The sequence below is a fragment of the Amblyomma americanum genome, chromosome 4, assembly GCF_052857255.1.
Source record: "Amblyomma americanum isolate KBUSLIRL-KWMA chromosome 4, ASM5285725v1, whole genome shotgun sequence".
In the NCBI taxonomy this organism is placed as follows: Eukaryota; Metazoa; Arthropoda; class Arachnida; order Ixodida; family Ixodidae; genus Amblyomma; species Amblyomma americanum.
The window spans coordinates 137394931-137412711 of record NC_135500.1 but is presented as its reverse complement, the minus strand read 5'-3'; the positions used below and the strand labels follow the sequence as shown (position 1 = coordinate 137412711).

At 45.1% G+C, this 17781-nt stretch overlaps 1 protein-coding gene across 2 annotated transcripts in view; it reads right to left on the bottom strand.

Moving 5' to 3' along the window:
- LOC144128418 (myotubularin-related protein 13-like) overlaps window positions 1-13274 on the bottom strand; it is a 77067-nt gene extending 63793 nt beyond the window's left edge. Inside the window, exons 1-12 of one of the 2 annotated variants that reach the window (XM_077661807.1) lie at window positions 12867-13274; window positions 11113-11215; window positions 10294-10410; window positions 8466-8598; window positions 7638-7746; window positions 6595-6708; window positions 6042-6233; window positions 5746-5874; window positions 3903-4001; window positions 2165-2319; window positions 1515-1686; window positions 616-765 (exon numbers count right to left, since the gene is read on the bottom strand). In XM_077661807.1, the coding sequence (XP_077517933.1) occupies window positions 616-765; window positions 1515-1686; window positions 2165-2319; window positions 3903-4001; window positions 5746-5874; window positions 6042-6233; window positions 6595-6708; window positions 7638-7746; window positions 8466-8598; window positions 10294-10410; window positions 11113-11215; window positions 12867-12926 (1533 nt within the window). In that variant the 5' untranslated portion in view covers window positions 12927-13274. The remainder of the gene's footprint in view (window positions 1-615; window positions 766-1514; window positions 1687-2164; window positions 2320-3902; window positions 4002-5745; window positions 5875-6041; window positions 6234-6594; window positions 6709-7637; window positions 7747-8465; window positions 8599-10293; window positions 10411-11112; window positions 11216-12866) is intronic. The other variant, XM_077661806.1, reaches the window with a different exon arrangement.
- Window positions 13275-17781: the final 4507 nt, after the last annotated feature.

Sequence of the window (17781 nt, the reverse complement as noted above, 5' to 3'; positions counted from 1 at the left end):
GAATGCCAGGGCACATCACAGCACATGCCACTGTCAGGTAACATCATGAAAAATAAGCGAAGTAAAACTAAGGAAATAACAGGAAGCAAAATGGAGGGAGAAAAAAAGGAAATCAAGCACGCAAATCTCGGATAATAGGCCTCACGTCTTTCTGAACCCCTGAAGAGAAAACATTGACTGGCAAATCATTCAGAATACTTGGCACATGGAAAGCACGAACATGTTCACCATATCTAGTCCGTACTCTGGGCAAAATGAAACGAACAAGCGGACGCAATGTTCAAGCAGGGACTTAATGGAAGGCAGAATTCATTATTCCACAGATGCTTAAGGATAACGTGAACGAGGGCATGCGAGAGCTCAAAAATAGATTAAAATTCTTGGAAACTTGCCCAACATACATCACAGCACAAATTAGATTTTAGAAAGCAATCAACCTTACTGCGCCAGAACAGTGAACCCTGAATGTTTAATATAATGTCTTGCATATTACTACAGAGATAGATCACAAAACCAAAATTTGGTGTATGCTGCACTCATGTGGCAGTTTTTTTTTTTTCCCCCATGCAAAAATTCAGAAGAGGTCAGCACAGGTAGGAAGGAGGAGGGCCTTGCCTGAAGGGCACAGTTGATGAGCCGCACAACCAGGTCGAACTGCTGGTGCTCGAGCACTGCCTTGTTGCCCGTCACGTGGTGCTGCAGCTCTCGCGTCAATGCTAGCCGAGCCGCCTTGTTCTTCAACGCACGCAGAACCGCTGGCATGGCCTGCATTGCATGGCAGAGGGCAAATGAGAAGCTCCATTCTAAGAAGACAGCCTCAAGCAGCTAAACCAGACAACAAAAGGTGTCCATGCTTCGTCATTTAGTTGTATGCATCAGCTTTTGGGCCATAATGAGTAAACGTCATGCCATGAGATATGGCACAGACCATTACAAACACTTCAATAATATTAAAGAACTCTGAGTAGAATCAAATCTTCACAAAGGAAATTACAGATATAGCACTGAAAGTACCACAAAACAATGCTGTGCCTTCGTACCCTAAAATGCGCCTCAGCAGCAGTAGGCATACACTTCTTTTTTGAATGCACTGTAGAAGTCAGTTTCATCTACAATATTATCTATTCACATAGAGGCCACGGATAATGACAGACAAAACCTATAAATCGAGAAGCTTCCTTGCATGTGAACCTCGGAAAAAAATTTGCAATACGTGTCACTTCTGCATGTGAAGGCTGAGGCAGTTGGGGAAAAGGCCAACAACATGAAGAACAACTCCTTCAGGCAGTAAGAATAGTGAGCCTGCTTCTCTATGCAGAAACAGCACACTTCCTTCATGCACAGCTGAAGTGGTTCACAAAGAATATACAATACATAACTTAGCACCCCAACAGAGTTTGTTTTCAATAGGGCTCAATAGTAGTGAGGCCTTTCCTATTTACTGCACCTTATTTGCATTATATGGGGTTGAAGTGAATGTAGCACTTGGCTGAGAACCTCAGATCCCCCATTACCTTGCGCGCGTCAGAGATCTTGTTGTCGAAGATGTAGTTGATGCAGTTGCAGAGAACTTCGAGGCGGCGCGCAGAGTTGTTGACCAGCGACCGAGGGTCCTGGGAGCACACCTGACTCATTGGAGGCCCCGCAGGGACAATTCGTGGAAGCTGGGGCCGCAGCGATGACAGCCTGCATGAAAACAGCAGAGGCAATTTAATTGCAGTTCCTGTAGTGAGAAAACATTCACTTCATGTGGCATGCAGTAAGTGCATGTCTCGCAAGGTCTGAAGAGTCAATATTATGCAGGCAATAGCCTGTACACTGCCATTCATCTCAAAAGAGGCACCTTCCCTACAGCATCTTTTCATCTTCCCTACAAAAGCAAGCATATGATTGATGTGATTAAGAATCCAATTTTAAAAAATTTATGACAATAAAGCCTGGCCTGCTTCTTTTGATCCTATATACAACCAAAAAAGTTTTTCTTGTTTATTTATTTATGCAATCACTAAATACTAAACAACCAAATCATGGAACAAATGCATCCACAAAATATACAGTGGCATTTTTTTTTTTTTGACGAGACAAGTCATATGTTATGAAGTGGGTTTGATTACCTATTCTCTATTCAAGACATCTTACAAATTCAAGTGAGCAGTGCACCTACTTGGATCCCAGGTGGTTCCTGGAGAGTCCCGTGTCCATGATGGATTTCACGAGTGCTCCATCAAGTGTTGGGAACGGAGGCTGGTGGATGCGTGTGAAGGCACCTTCAGTTGGCTTAGGAACCTTCTCTACATATGGCTGTGGATTTGGATTCTCCTGCAAGAGAAGGGTCAATGGTGACTCCACAAGGGTTATTCGGTTTCTACAACACACAAAGAACTACATAGCCAACATATTTCTTTTCTTCACCTGATACTTACTCTAATCATGAAATCAAGCCATTGGCATTACATTAGAAGGACAACGAACACAGCCTTTCTTTCCATGATATTATAGCTGCTGTGCAAGAGGCAGCCGTTGCCTACATTTCTTTTAAAGCTCCCTTTAATTTCACAGTATTCCATTCCTATTTAGTCCTAAAGATGTTGCCTACCACAGCAATTTGCAATCACTGCTTACATAATAAATACTACAACACTAATGCAAATTTAAGAGGTTCTTTCTAATAATAATAATAATTGGTTTTTTGGGGAAGGAAATGGCGCAATATCTGTCTCATATATCATTGGACACCTGAACCTCGCAGTAAGGGAAAGCATAAAGTAGGGAGTGAAAGAAGAGGTGCCGTAGTGGAAGGCTCCGGAATAATTTCGACCACCTGGGGATCTTTAAGGTGCACTGATATCGCACAGCGCATGGGCGCCTTAGCGTTTCGCCTCCATCGAAACGCAGTCGCAGCGGTCGGGTTCGAAAGCGGTAACTCCGGAGCGCCCTAACCACTGAGCCACCGCGGCGGGTAGGTTCTTTCTTCCAAATTACATATACCCAATACATGTATAGGCCCGGTGTCCAGTATTAAGGTGTGTTTACATTTGCAGATATGTCCTTCAAACAGTAGTAATGCTGCTGCCATATCCTCCAAATATACATGACCACAGGATACCAAAATTTTGCACACCGCTGCCACAGCAGCTGGTTCGGTCTATTTTCTTTCAATAGCTATTTTAACATTGCGACTGAGATGCAGCAAAGATGATCACTGAAAACGGAAAAATTTTTAAACTACTGCCAAGCAACAGAGAGAATTACAGAAATTTCCTGGAGCTAAGCGCACCCAGTCTAATAGTACACACAATAAGACACAGTGGTGATCTACGCATTGAATACATGAGACTGCAAATCAAAAAACAGCCAGGGTGCAAAAGTGCTCATCCTTCAAAATAAGGCTGCCCTGCACCCTCGAATTTGAGCCATTATGATTCGATAGCACCTGACTTCCAAGACAATACTAGGCATTACAAGAGTCAAGGCAGTTCACCTTTGCCCAAGATTAGCTGCTACATTCATAGCACCCAGATACTAAATATAACGAGAAGCACTTCAACATGCTAACTTGCACACCAATTAAAACAATGGAAATGAAACCGAGATTGAAGCTGTAAAGATGTCACGATCCTATCAGGAAGTAATCCATTCGTGAAGATCACATCTATTGTCTTATTTACTCTTTATTTTACTCTGTATAAGAATTGAACGAATGGCCCCTTTTATGCATCAGAATTTTGAGGTACAAGCATTTTCGAGCATTTCAGCCCAGTTTAACCATTTATGTATAATGCCCTCCACTTAACAACAAACATGCGAAATGCAAGAAACTGCGGGCTTCCCACACTTGCAACATCAAGAGAACAAGATGGGCAAGGCCTGGAAATTGGATGGGGTGAAAGAAAAAGACTGACGTTGAGGTAGAGCTGTTGAGCAAGCTGCCGTATGTGCTGTAGGGTCAGATCCGGATCTCGGGCTTCAGTCTTCAACAGGTCATTCATACTGGCATACAACTGCAACAAGCATAAACACAAATGTGCGTGTAAGCTTCTTTCTTTATCCTTCGGACATGACAGCCATTGCAGGAGTTTAAATCCAGCTCACGGCAGTACCTTTCTTCCCCTTCGTTTTTTTTTTTTCCAACTTGTTCTCAGCTGTAGGCACAATCATCCATATTGGCAACTCAGATAAGTTTGCACGTGTCCACTGAGTCAGGTGAGTACAGTTGACGACCAATTTTTTGGACCCTCTAGGGACCAAGGAAACGACTGAAAAATCAAGCAGCCCGGAAATTTTACTGAAAAAATTACGACCTTATTACCAATATGCCGGAAGGGGGGGGTCAGTTGTATTGCACACATTATAAAGCTCCTCATGACTAAATTTCGCCGCGCGACATGTGCACAGATGACGGGCGGTGACCACTTTCGCGAGCTCGGCCTGGCTATGCTGCCCTCGGCATGTTACCGATGAATGCACGGTTGGGACAAAGCCTAAACGGGAAAGCAAACATGCTGCTATGGGAACTGCGCTGTGCCCGCAATATGATAGGCCCGGAACGAAAACGCGAAAATGGCGAAACAATAACCGAGAAACAGCCGAAGCAAGCGCTCCATCGGCATTGGCCTCGTCATTAGGCCTAGCGACAAGAGCCAAAATCGGCACCGTATCCAGCGATATGCACTCTGCGGTGGCTTGTGTATAATGAAAGGCATCTTGCCTGTCATCGAAACGCCAGTTGTTTACGGTTTTATGATAGAAAATTCAGGCTTGTGGTGCGTTTTGCCGTGGGTACGCTGACGTCGCTTTGAAATGCACCACCATTTCCTCCCGCGCTCGCCGTGTCCGTGAAGCCTACGCCTCCCACGCACTTCGCTGCTACCTCTTCTCGTATTCGAGATAAAAGACTCAGCACAGATGAGTTCCGTGAACTCTGACTACTGTTTAAGTTCGTGTGGCAGAAGACATTCAAGAACAGTTTGAATTCGAAACCACGCGGGCACAATGTGCCGACTTGCGTAGAATTTCAGCATCGCAAGTTAAGAGGCTCCCTTCAAGCTTGAATTTCGTTTCGTTTGATCAAGTTTTCAATCTCTCCTGCAGTTATAAATTAATGAGGTTCGACTGTACACATTACATGGCAGCTTCGGTATTGGCGGCGAGTGCGAACGAGGAAAAAAAAATCGAGCAGTCAGTTGTGGTGCGTCCGAAATTTCTGGCGCTCTTGTACATTGGCTCTTTGGACCATGTCGCAGTGCTGCGAAAAAGTCCGAATAATCAAGCATGTCCGAAAAATCAGGCGTTCGAATTTTCGGTCGTTGACTGTATTACAGTAGAAGCTCCAAGATACGATCACAGGTAATATAAATTTGTAAATTCCCTGGTCATAGTGCATTGAGTACACTGTGCAGAGTTTAATATGTTCTGAGCACTCTCCCGTGCCACTACAGAACACTCGCCCAAATTCTTGAGCACTAAGCGCTGCCCATACATTATCACTGACATCACGGTCACCAATCATACGGTAGTGCAATGAGTGGTGGCACGGCCGTAAATAAATCCCATCAGTCGTAAACAGATCCGCATGAATGCATTTCCCATGCTTCTGCATACGGGTTTTGTTCGTTCTGGATGAGACTAAATTTAGATAAAAATATTTTTTGTCACAGCGTGGGATTCGCACCGTAGAGATTCTTCAGTACATGGCAGTGTGTACACACTATTACATTTAGTAGTGCACAACGCTCTTTTACTTACCTCATCAAATATGTCACAGACACGATACGGTGGGCCCCTCTCAGCCACGAAGGTGTTGAAGAACATGCAGTCCAACAGCTTGGTGACAAATTCGCTTTCGGTGAATCCACGCTGCCCCAGAAAGGCCGCCTGCATCATCAAAGGACATCACCCCAGGAAATTGGTTGGTATTAACCAAAGTTTACATCACATGTATTGGTTTGTAATAGCTTTCACTGCATTAATATGATGCATCAGATGCAGCCCAACACCACTGTACATATGAATGCGCCACCGCTAGGGCCCATCCCTGTTACCTTGTGGAACGTGATGAACGGTTTCGGGTGAATTCGCACAACAGTGAGGCAGGACCGGTAACCCTGGAACAGCTGGGCGAAGATGCGCAGGAAAATGGCACGGATCTCCTTGTCCAGCATGGCAGCCTGCGAGGTTGCTGGCGGCGGCGGTGCAAACGCATCATCTGCCGACATCAGTTCTGGCCGAAGCACCTGCGCAGGCAAGTCAGTGGCACTTTTATAAATGATTCCAAAGCACCTTGCTGCAGGAGTGAGTATACATAGTGAATATACATAGACGCAATTTGATGCGCCAACTATCAATGATTCATAATCATAATCATCATCATCATCAGCCTGACTATGCCCACTGCAGAGCAAAGGCCTCTCCCATGTCTCTCCAATTAACCCCGTCTTTTGCCAATGATTATTAGTCACTCTATGCTAAGGTGCTTTCCTTGTTTTCCTAGCATGAGTACACTGAATGAAAGGAGTCATTCCCAAGAATACAGAACCATCCACTTATTGCTTACGTGACAATGTGAACGAGTGAGGTGAGCAGTGTGACACCCACCATACAGAGCTGTGTGTACAGCTGTGAGTGAAGGGGCTCAGGCAGTGTAGACACCGTCACACATTCAGGCACCAGCACCGAACCTCCATCTAGGTCCACGAGCAGGACGTCCAGCTGTGAAGAACCCAACAACAGAGACAGGCACGCATTAAAGGAACTTGATGGTCTATCTCAGCACCAAGTGTAGCACACAGAGTAAATATGTTGGGCACATATATGACATTTCATGTAAACTGCACAGCAAATAATGCTAATTAGATGTGTGGATACTCTGCCACCATTTTCGCCAGGGTGCAATATATACTTCCAATTAATCTTATGCCAAATACTAATCAAAGGTACAACACATGCTTTACATGTTTTGGTTAGAGACCAACCCAGTGCAGCAAATACAAGATAAGCTCAAAACGAAATAATTTTTTTGCTCAAACCTCGTACTACAAGACCAGAACAGGTGAAAATTATATGCTTTTTCATGATGCAACGCAGAAATGAGAATTCTTTTCAAACCATCACGCTATCTGCCATTGGAATGGTAATCACCAGTTTCTGACTCGTGATACCATAATGACTTGCTCTTTGATAACTTTTTGCCAGACACAAGCACCAAACAGAACACCTTCCCTGCTCCATCGCCGATGTTTAAGGCGGCGCAGTTTTTGAGGCTGCCATCAGTAGTCGCCTCACAAAATATTCACTGCTACTGAATGTAAATTGACACTAACCAGCTGGTTTCGTCTCGTTTTTGTTTCCACACTGCATTCAAGAGAACACTGTAATAAATTAATGTCTAATGTTGCTTGCAGGCTCACATTAATTGTTATGATCATTCAGCCACCCAAAAATCAGCAATATCATCAGCTTACCAAGTCAGCATAGCAACAGAAGCCCTCTGGGCCTCTGCAAGTAGACTTTCCGAGCTCTACTGACACTGACAGCACTCCATAACCAGCACATCCGCATGCAAATAACTGACCCCCATTAGTACGCACCACCGCTCATAGTATGTGCGTACAACTACGACAAAAACAGGCGGGGCTCACCAGCTCTGCCACTTCAGAGCGAAGGGAAGAGTGGACACCCATGATGAATGGTGTAGGTGTGCTGAGGAACTCAATCAGGCTCGCCGGAAGTAAGGGTATGTACACATGGCTGTATGGAAAAAGTGTCATGTCATGCGAGGAAAGAAGTGCGACATATTCATTGGTGACCACACAGCAGGTTTCCTTTTAAGTTACATATGCAGTAGGGAATGGACATCCAACCCTTCAGAGCACCTTCCTTCACCATTATTCTTTGTGCCTTTCTTCTTGGTGCTCGATATTCCTTTCTCCCAGCTTGATTAGCCCACCCCTATCCATGCCTCCGCTACTATTTCCATTACATCTTTCTCACTTTCTTCCCACCATAACTAAGAGATTAAGTGCCGCCATGACCTCATATCCCTTTCCCTAGAGGCGCAGGGCCCATATAAGCCATGCCAAGGATGGCTACTAATGCCTTAACGCTAACAATGACAAGTCCACATGTCGAAACATTGACAGCTGGCTGCAACACCTAGTTGCCTAGGTGCAGTAGACATGTGATGCCATAGCCTCTGCTCAGGAACATAAAATATTTTAAACGAAGTTCACAAACTGACTGCAGTCACCCATGCATGAAAAAGAAAACACAAATAACAAAAACTGAAGTATCCTCAGAGAGTATATTAAGCTATATTCTAGAACATCAGAAAACTTTTCCCCTATAGTGATGATGTTATATAAACCAGTAAAAACAGTAAAAACAGTTTCAAATAATTATTGGGCAATGTCACAAGATTTTCAAGTTAGAGCCATAGCTACTAAATTAAGAGCAGGAGGAGGCCTTACCTGTATTTGAAAGGAAACATGAGGCTAGTAAGTGCCGAGCAGGCATCGTTAAGACGGCAGTAGCTCCGGGAGTAGAAGAGAATCTTCAGCTCCGTCATGGCAGCGCAGAAGAGCGTGACAACATTGTGAATACCTGGGCAGTAGAGATACAAGGTGTATGACTGCTTACGCCTGTCTATATATATATAAAAAAAAACTCAACTGATAAATTCCAACAAGGTGCACCATTCTCCAATGATGTTACTATAGGGCCTTTATGAGAATGCACCGCATCCAATGTAGAGCCTATCATTCACGATATATACTGAAAACCATTAAAAAATGTATGCTGCGCATCATAGACACCATATATGTATTGTTACGAAGACGAAGAAGAGGGCAGTGGCGCGGGACAGAGCACTTGCGCTAGGCAGGCAGCCATTAAATCATATTTTCATCTATCATCATGTCTTCCCATCCCTCCACTTGTCACCTCGTAAGATTTGGTGCGAAGTGGGGTACGCATCGTCACCTTAATCCCTGGAGCATCGTTGCCTTCTGCTCGCCTTCGTCGTCAGCCGAGGGGACCTGGACTCTGCCGCCCAGCTCAACCCCAGCTCAATCTGACCAGAACAGACCAGCCGCTTTCCCCTGCCCCGTCCCCAGACCCGACCACAAGACACGACGATAAGGACCAGGCGTACTAGGACCTGACAACGACCCGAACCAAGACGCACCCCCGCCCGAGCTGCCCGGTGATTCCTTAACCTTTGACCTTCGACTATGGGCGACTGACAGCTGGACCTGAAACTTCGGGGCAACCGTTCATCACATCATCTCCTTCATCTTGGTGGCAAGCCTTTCATCTCCTTGTATCCTTTGTGGCCATGGTCGTCGTAACCTCACCCTTCAAAATTGAAGTAATTGATCGGGACGATCGCTTGGAGGACCCGGGTAATGTTATGAAGACAAAGAAGAGTGCAGTGGAGCGGGACAGAGCGCTCGCGCTAGGCCCTGAGCCATTAAATCATATTTTCATCTGTCATCATGTCGTCCAATCCCTTCGCTTGCCACCTCGTAACAGTATTATTACTGGGCTGACCCTTATGACTCCACATAGGCCTGCAAAATACCTTAATAGCAAAACTTGATTTTCCGAGGGGATCAGTCAGCGCTGCAAGGCTGATAGCACCATCCCGTTTTATTGAAAAAAACCTACCAGCATGTAAGAAAACTTCAGGCAATTCCTCCATAACAAACTGGTACTTTCAAAGCATTCACTGAAGGGATACTGAAGCCCAGTCGACTGAATGCATTGTTCTAGTGACACAGAGGCTACTGTTATTGAAAGTAGAGCTTTTATGGGCTAGAAAAGGACAAAAAATGAAACAAGGGTATTGCTGCCGCCACGCATTCTCAGAACTAAACTGCAAAGGCATCAACACATTTTTGTTTTGTCATTGATCACAAACCATAGTCTCAATATCATCATCAACGCCACAAATTCGAATCACGCGACTAGAAGATCCGTTCCATTTTCAGCTCCAAAGTTTTTTGCAGTAAATACGTCTCTCACTGTCCAACAGATGGTGACAGTGCCAGAAAAAGCCAAAACATAGATTGTAACCAAGAACATAAACTGGATGGTGGATGGAGTTATTTCCAGAACCCCTTAAAATCATTAAGGTGTGCATGTGAAAACATGCATGTCCAAACAATTGTTGGCAGGGCTATGAATTTATGACATGCAAAGCAGTCACTTCTTACACTTCATAAATGATGCCACTGCTGATTATGCAAAACAGTGTGCATAACTTGCAAGACGTGCAGAGGAACACAGTAATCGTACCCAGCTGCTGGAAGAGCTCGTAGACAATACAAGAGGTTATGGGAAGCAGAGCACTGAGCGGAGGTTGCAACGCCTGCCGGTCACCTGCTCCGATGGAGAAACGCACCTGGGGGCCCCCTGGGAGAGAGAGAGAGAGAACAAGCTCGTAAAAGTGCGGGACATTCACCAATAAAATGTGCATTGCTTGCCATAGCTGCATGCGCCGACACTGCAGAGACAGGTTGCACAGGAGCAGAAACTGCCCTCAAGGGTGATGCGACCGAGACTGTATGTCAGAGATGCTTCGAGCAAGATGGAGCTACTTGAATGCTGGCGGTATCTGGCGAGCAGAAAGGCAACCATCCACGTGTAGCATGCATAAAGACGCTTTGAAGTGCGCCTAACTGCATCCTGCCACTGGCCGAATTTGTGCAACTCAAGCAATTCGTTTACGTGTACATATCACTTCACATCCTATCGTAGTCATTTGGTGTGGCCTGCTAGGAATACGGACGGGCAAATCTCTAAACCTAAAAAAGCAAACCCAAAGAGCGTCTCTTTCAGCTAGCATGAAGTTCAATCGAAAAGGCTACGATTGGCCCCATTCAAAAGAATGGCCATGCAAAAAATAAGAAAGCAAACAAAAAGGAAAAGAACAGGAATAAACAGAGAGAGAGAGATAAAGTGACAAAGCAAAGGAAAGGCAGTACAACTTGTTCTGCCAGCTGGGTCATTATAGATGCAAAGAAAGCAGATGTGATAGGTATGAGGATCGCAGTGGCATAAGAAAAAAGAATAACAAGACAAAAAAGGATGGAAAATCCAAGAAATGGTGGTCACCTGGTGCTGGCACCTGGACACAACCGAGGATGTTGCCCACGAGGGTTTCAATCTGGACCGGCAGATTGTCTATGTACACTGTGTAGATGATGCCTAGGCAGTTCTGGCTCCACCAACCGGGATGAGGAGTAGGATAACAACGCAGAGCCAACCGGAATGGGAGGAGGTGAAAAAAAAAAAGAAGCAAGTGGCAATCAGGATTGAGTAGTTCAGCATTTTCCTCCACCTTTGACTTTGTGTCTTTTCCTCTCTCTCTCTGTTTTAGCACTAGTTGCCAGCAAAAACTGAGTCACTTTCATTCAATCAAGAGTAATTGCTGGATTCTAAATTAAACCCTACCATACAAATAAAACCAGCTACTGCCTGGAAAAAAAAAAACAAAAAAAACACAGTACCATAACTAGCTTTTAGTCAAGCAAACTACAAGACAAGGTTCGGCGGCAGCTAACCTAGATACATGGTACAAGAAGCTAGCTGGAACTACTTGTTTCAACGGTTCTTACATAAAATGTTGAAATAACTGTAGTTTCACTGCTCTAAAAAATCTCTTCCATCTCGATGCACTTCTGCTAGTACTTCAAAAAAGCGTAAATAGCTTGGAGAACAAATTCAGACAGTGTACAGCCACACATGCACCACCAAGAAAAGCCCGCCATTGTTCCATAACTGTACACTCTGCACATCTATAAGGATGAACCAAAGATAAAAGTCTGAAGATATAATGTCAAGAGAGTACAGCGTGCAGGGAGTGTACAGCAGCTCCCCAGTTGCTGACAGTGTTGCTCAACCAGTACGTGAACCCCATTGTTGAGGAGGAGGTATAACCCATCTGTCTCAAATCCTAAGCTGTTTCAGAAGAACAGTTAGATACAGATTTTTCTTCCTTCGGTGGGTTTGAGCAGGTGTTTGTGGCCACTGTACTACCTGTGAGCATGGGTGCTGTAGCATTGGACCCCATGATCCTCCCCAGAAAAAAAAAAATAAAACGACTCTGTGTAGTGATCACAGTAATCACACTTCAGTTTTGAAATCTCAGTATGGCATCACACTAGTATTACTTTGGCTATGTCTCGTATAATTGCACTTTACTGTTATCTGGAGTGACCACAAGTAACAGAAAGGCTTCACTATTATCTTCATACTGACACAGAAAACAAAAAAAGGCTATACTGAAACTTTGATGGGCTCTTATGGGAAAATTTCCCATAGTAATGCTTGTGATAGAAGCAGTCTACTTGGCTTAGCTCAGTCATATCAGCCTTACTAACATTACAAGATACTGCTTAATTCAGCATTTGGAGCATGTGTACACTTAACTGACGTATTCAGATAAAGGAAATAAACAACAGGACAGTGGAACATTTCACACCCCAGCACACTCACGCCATCCCGACTAATATGACGCTTGCTTTATCACTACACTCTATGCAGTCCATGTGAGCAGTGACAGATTTGCCAAAGAATTAACATGTCTACGTTTCAGAAAAAAACTAAGGCAAACATAAGTTTGCAAAAAAGGTGCTACAACATCCTATGCAGCATTTTCTACAACATAGTCATAATCGAAACTAACTTCAGTATTCCTAAAAAGAGCAGCAACTGCAATCCTAGGAGTGAATTTAAAAAGTATGTTGCAAGGCCCTGCAAACCCTTGTGAGGGAGAAAGTTAGACATAACAAAACTGCGTAGGTTAGCTGGCCACAAATACATTCTTGCAGTATGTCCAGCGCAAACTGTTGAGAGCACACGCTCACCCTGAAGGCCGGAACACAGTCAAGGCGTGAGACGAGCACCAGGCACTTGGGCGCATACATGAGCGAGTGGTGCTGCACCAGCGTGCCCGTGCCCCCGCCACTGAGCCCTGCTGCTGTGGCAGCCAGCTCATCTTGCTCATCATCTTCGTCTTCTTCGTCGGGGCGCCGACGCTGCAGCGCCGCGGGCGTCAGGGCCACTGGCTCGTTGAAGGCCAGGCAGGCACAGTAGTGCCGCTGTGCGTCGATGTCGGTGAGAACGGCCACGAAGAAGCTCGGCTGGCGACGCGCCGTGACCAAGGCCCATCCTTGCGGCTGGCAGAAGGACTCGATGCCCTCGATGAAAGGTGTGTCCTTCCAGTCCTCCTCGGGAAAGCGCTGCTCGATGCGCCCACTGCTCAGCCCACTCCCTGCACCAGTGCAGAAGACAGGAAAGGAATTGACAAACGATGTCAGCATCTCCAAAAAGGTGGCCCCAGATATCTTACTGCAATAAAGCACATAAATCTTCTTAGTGACTGCACTATTCCCATAAAAAAAAAAAAAAACATTACCTCATTACTTGCATTCACAGGCCTAAAGACAAAAAGCAAATAGGACAGGCTGCAGCCTTCCACCACCCCCAGTGGCCAACCAGGCAGAAGTTTTGACATTTACTACCAGAGAACTAATTTCAATGTTACGTTAGATAAGCATTTATTGCTAATCAAAAATATCATTCCTAAAACATCAACATAGGTATTTAGTGTTTAAGAAGAACGTGGTCATGCTACATTTCTGGTGGTGGTGTACCATGTAATAACAGCTGCAAGTGGCAGCAAGTGAGAGCAGGGTGCGATTTCATAAGCAAATTACTGTGCTAATAGCCCAAACAATAACACGTCCATTAGATTGTCCATTGAGTTTGTTGGCATCTCACTGTGGTAATGCTCAATAGAGATTGAAAAGGCAATTTCAGCAATCAGGCTTGGATGTAATTTGAATCACTAAGTCCAATGATGTACGTGCATATGTGCTAGTAAACAGGAAGCATTTCTATTAGCAAGATTCCAGCAGGCTGATGAAAGGTGCCCGTATATTATCGTCTACATTAATAGAACACAAATACAAAGTACACAAAGTACACTACATGTTTAACATTACTGGTTTAAACAGAAGTAGCCCTAGGAAGGTAAGCCTCGTAACTTGACTGGTTATGCCCCTCTAGCCAAAATGAAAACCCTCAGTGTAGATCAATTTTGCAAGTACTAATAACAGTGAGAATGCAAATCATCATCATTTCATCATCATCAAATTATCATCATCAATGATGTCAAATCATCATTAGTTGCAGAGTGTGCACTTCTGCAGGACAGAAAACAATTGTGTAGCACAAAAAACACGGCTGCTTACATTATTTTCACAATACCTCAAAAGCCTGTGGCTGCTAATGATGTCACACCAATAGAGTCATTTTCCATTAATACGGACAACTTTAATTACAGAAATTTTCTGGAGACCAAACCTTTTCAATGCCTTTACACCTCGTTAATATGGAAACTCAATGTCCCAACAATGGACAGGGTGAAAATGCATAGAACCCGGCCATTTAGGCCCATGTGTTTTTGTCGCATTAATATGGACAGTGATGAGAACAAACCTTGACTACCCTAGACAGGTATTTCTTTTCCTATATTACGAGTGCATGGAACCAAGGAAAGACAAAGCAAAAGCACAAATGTTTGAGCAATAACCTCATTTTTTGTCGTTTCCTGCTTTATACTGCCAACTTACTGGACAACGCGCATTACCTTCTGTCACATTGCATGAATACGCTGTCTGCAGCTTCTGCTACGTTGAGGGCCGACTGAGCACAGATATGTACTAGCGGTGCCTAGAGTGTGGAAAATCGTAGTAGAAGATCCACCATCACACCTATCATGGTCCACTAGGTGGCCCATACTGCACCACATTATTTGGAAGGTAATGACTATTAGGATACTACACTTGGAGCTCCTAAGAATTTGTCTTCACTGCTGGTCAGTACGCACAGAAGCATACCTTAGTCATGAAGCGTTTTCAACATCTTTTTTCTGCACAATTCGTTAATATGAGCTCGCTTTATGTAGTTTCGCTTGGAAACCAAGGTGTCCATATTAACAAGGCATGACAGTACAGGCTAATATCCAGGGTTAACACAGAGTGATAAGCCGTTCTCACTTTGTAATTACGGAGCCTGCTGTATGCTAGACTGAACCCTTGGGGCATTGGTGTACCGCTGCACACTCTAAGCCAGGGGCGTAGCCAAGGGGGAGGCTTATGGGGCTCCAGCCCCCCCCAAATTTTTTATTTTTTGAACTGTCATGCACCGCTGACAAAAACAACCACCGGCGCCAGAAGTCATTCTGGATTTTGTCACCTAGAGTGTCTTTTTCAGAGTAGAAAAGATATTTTGGCGCGAACATTGCTAACTCGGGTTGCATTTCTTGGCAACACCCATGCACCTGGAATGATGTAACGCAAGGGGCCCCATCCTAGCACAAACTTTCAAGGGACTATCGGTGGCTCGCTGTTGCGACTAAAATTTCGGTGCAATTACTCGCAATACATGACTGGTGACAGCTGCTGCTGTGCAGTACACTGGAACGAAGGACAGTGCCAGGATATATTTGTACAAAAATGTAATGGTTGTTGAACGGCAAACATTCATTAAAATATTTGTCCTCTACTTGCTAATTTCATGGCCTTTACGTTTCTCATGTCAGGGGCATGCACTTCTTTGCTGGTTCCGGACCGATATAGTTCTAGACTCCGAGTGATATTTTCTTTACTTATTAAATACATAAAACTGAGCAGGGGACAAGGCATAGAAAAGCAAACAGGACGAGCATGATTACAAGACATAAAACTGAGCAGGGGACAAGACACAGAAGAGAAGCAAACAGGACGAGCTCGTCCTGTTTCCTTCTCGCCTGTGTTGTGTCCCCTGCTCAGTTTTATGCTTTGTAATCATGTCTGCCACGATTTTTAAGACATACCAATACATTCTTTTATTTTAAAAATACACACTTCACTTGTATAGACAGTGCATAGCGTTATCTAATACACAATGGCATTGTCAATGGCAATTTCACTTGTCTAGAGAGTGCACAGCATTATCTAATACACAATGGCGTTTTAAATGGCAATGGCAATGCAGTTATTATTGTTGCATTTGATCCTTCCACAAATTCTATGAGGAGGCCGTGCTGCAACATGAGCCTCCCACCCCCCGAACAAAATTTCTGGCTACGCCACTGCTCTAAGCACAGGCACAGTAGCTAAATATAGGTACCAAATAGAGCTGTTTAAAAATGTTGAAACTCTAGTAGCCTTATAGCACTGAACACTGCATACGTTTGCTTCTGAAGCTATCAGAGCATAATGCACAGTTGTACACACACAAACGCAACATCAACCACAAGAGCACGCTTTTCTCATCATCTGGTACAGCCCACCAAGGCAGGACCTGCTGGACCTTGTGTCTGCACCTTGCTAAGTAGGACAGCCCATGGGAACCATGAGCGTAATTAAAGAAAAGGAAGGATAACCAAGTGGCGACAAAGCAAAAAAAAAAAGTTAAACTGTAAGGAACATATTAACAGTGTGCTTTGGACCAAGACCAGCGTGTATGTGAGGTAGGAGAGCATTAACCATAGAGATTGGAAGAGTGGGAGATCCAGAGTTCCCAGGTTACAACCCCAATGCCGTGGCTGTGTGTGGCTGTGTTTCGATGGAGGCGAGGCGCTAAGGCGCGGTGAGCTGATATCAGTGGGTTAAAGATCCCCAGGTGGTCGAAATTATTCCGGAGCCCTCCACTATGACACCTCTTTCTTCCTTTCTTCTTTCACTCCCTCCTTTCTCCCTTCCCTTATACTGCCCTGTTCAGGTGTCCTCCGATATGTGAGACAGATGTTGCGCCATTTCCTTTCCCCCAAAACCAATTTTTATTTTCAAAAAGTGGGACAGAAAGAGAAACAGGGGATGGAAAGGGAGGTGAGGTGGGGGAAACAAACTACTGACACAACATGGAATGGTCGTCTTGGGTGGCTGGAGAAAAAGAAAGAGATGAAAAACTAGAAATGCAATGAATAGAGCCAGGAACAATCAGCCCGGTGTTTACCAAAGCAGGACAAAAAAAAAAAAGTTGCAAACGCTGTCCACAAACTGACAGAACCCAAAAAGAAACCAAGACGGCTGAGAACAAGGGCGCTGGTGCGGGATACAAAGGAAAACCGGCGCCGCAAGAAACAAACCATGTTCTGCAGCAAAGCCAACGGAAGCCAACGATGTACGCAGGCAAGCACCGACATGCGACCGCCGGGGCTGCTCCGCGGTGAAGCCGGTGACCCGCGAACACACACACGGTGGAGAGGGGATAGACAACAACGGAGCACAAAACCAAAACAGCCAAGGTCGGTCGCTCCCCCTCCGCGACAAACGCACACACACAAAGGGGGGAAAAAAAGCGAGAGGGAAGAAAACCGCCGCCCGAGAGCGCGTCGATACGCGTCTCGTCGGCTTTGATGCTCGGTCTTTTGCCCTCATTGTTTCGCTCTGTTGTTTCCCCTCCCTCCCCTCCCTTTCGACGACGCGCCCTTTCGTTGGCGACTGACTCCGTCCCGCGCTGCGCGCACCGTTCCTCTGTCTCTGGGGTCCCACGCGCGGGTCTAGGGCACTTCATTTTCGGGTAAAACCCATTTTTAACGCGACAGCGTTAAAGGAGCTCGTGTCGCAGAAAAGCCGGTATCGTCGGCGTCTTTGGCCGTGAGCGAAAAATGGCGCATCTCGGTGGACACCTGAACCACGCCGTAAGGGAAGGGGATGTTCCTTCCCTTGCGGCGTGGTACGGGTGTCCAGCGAGAATTGTGAGACAGGCGCCATTTTCTTTCCTTAAAAC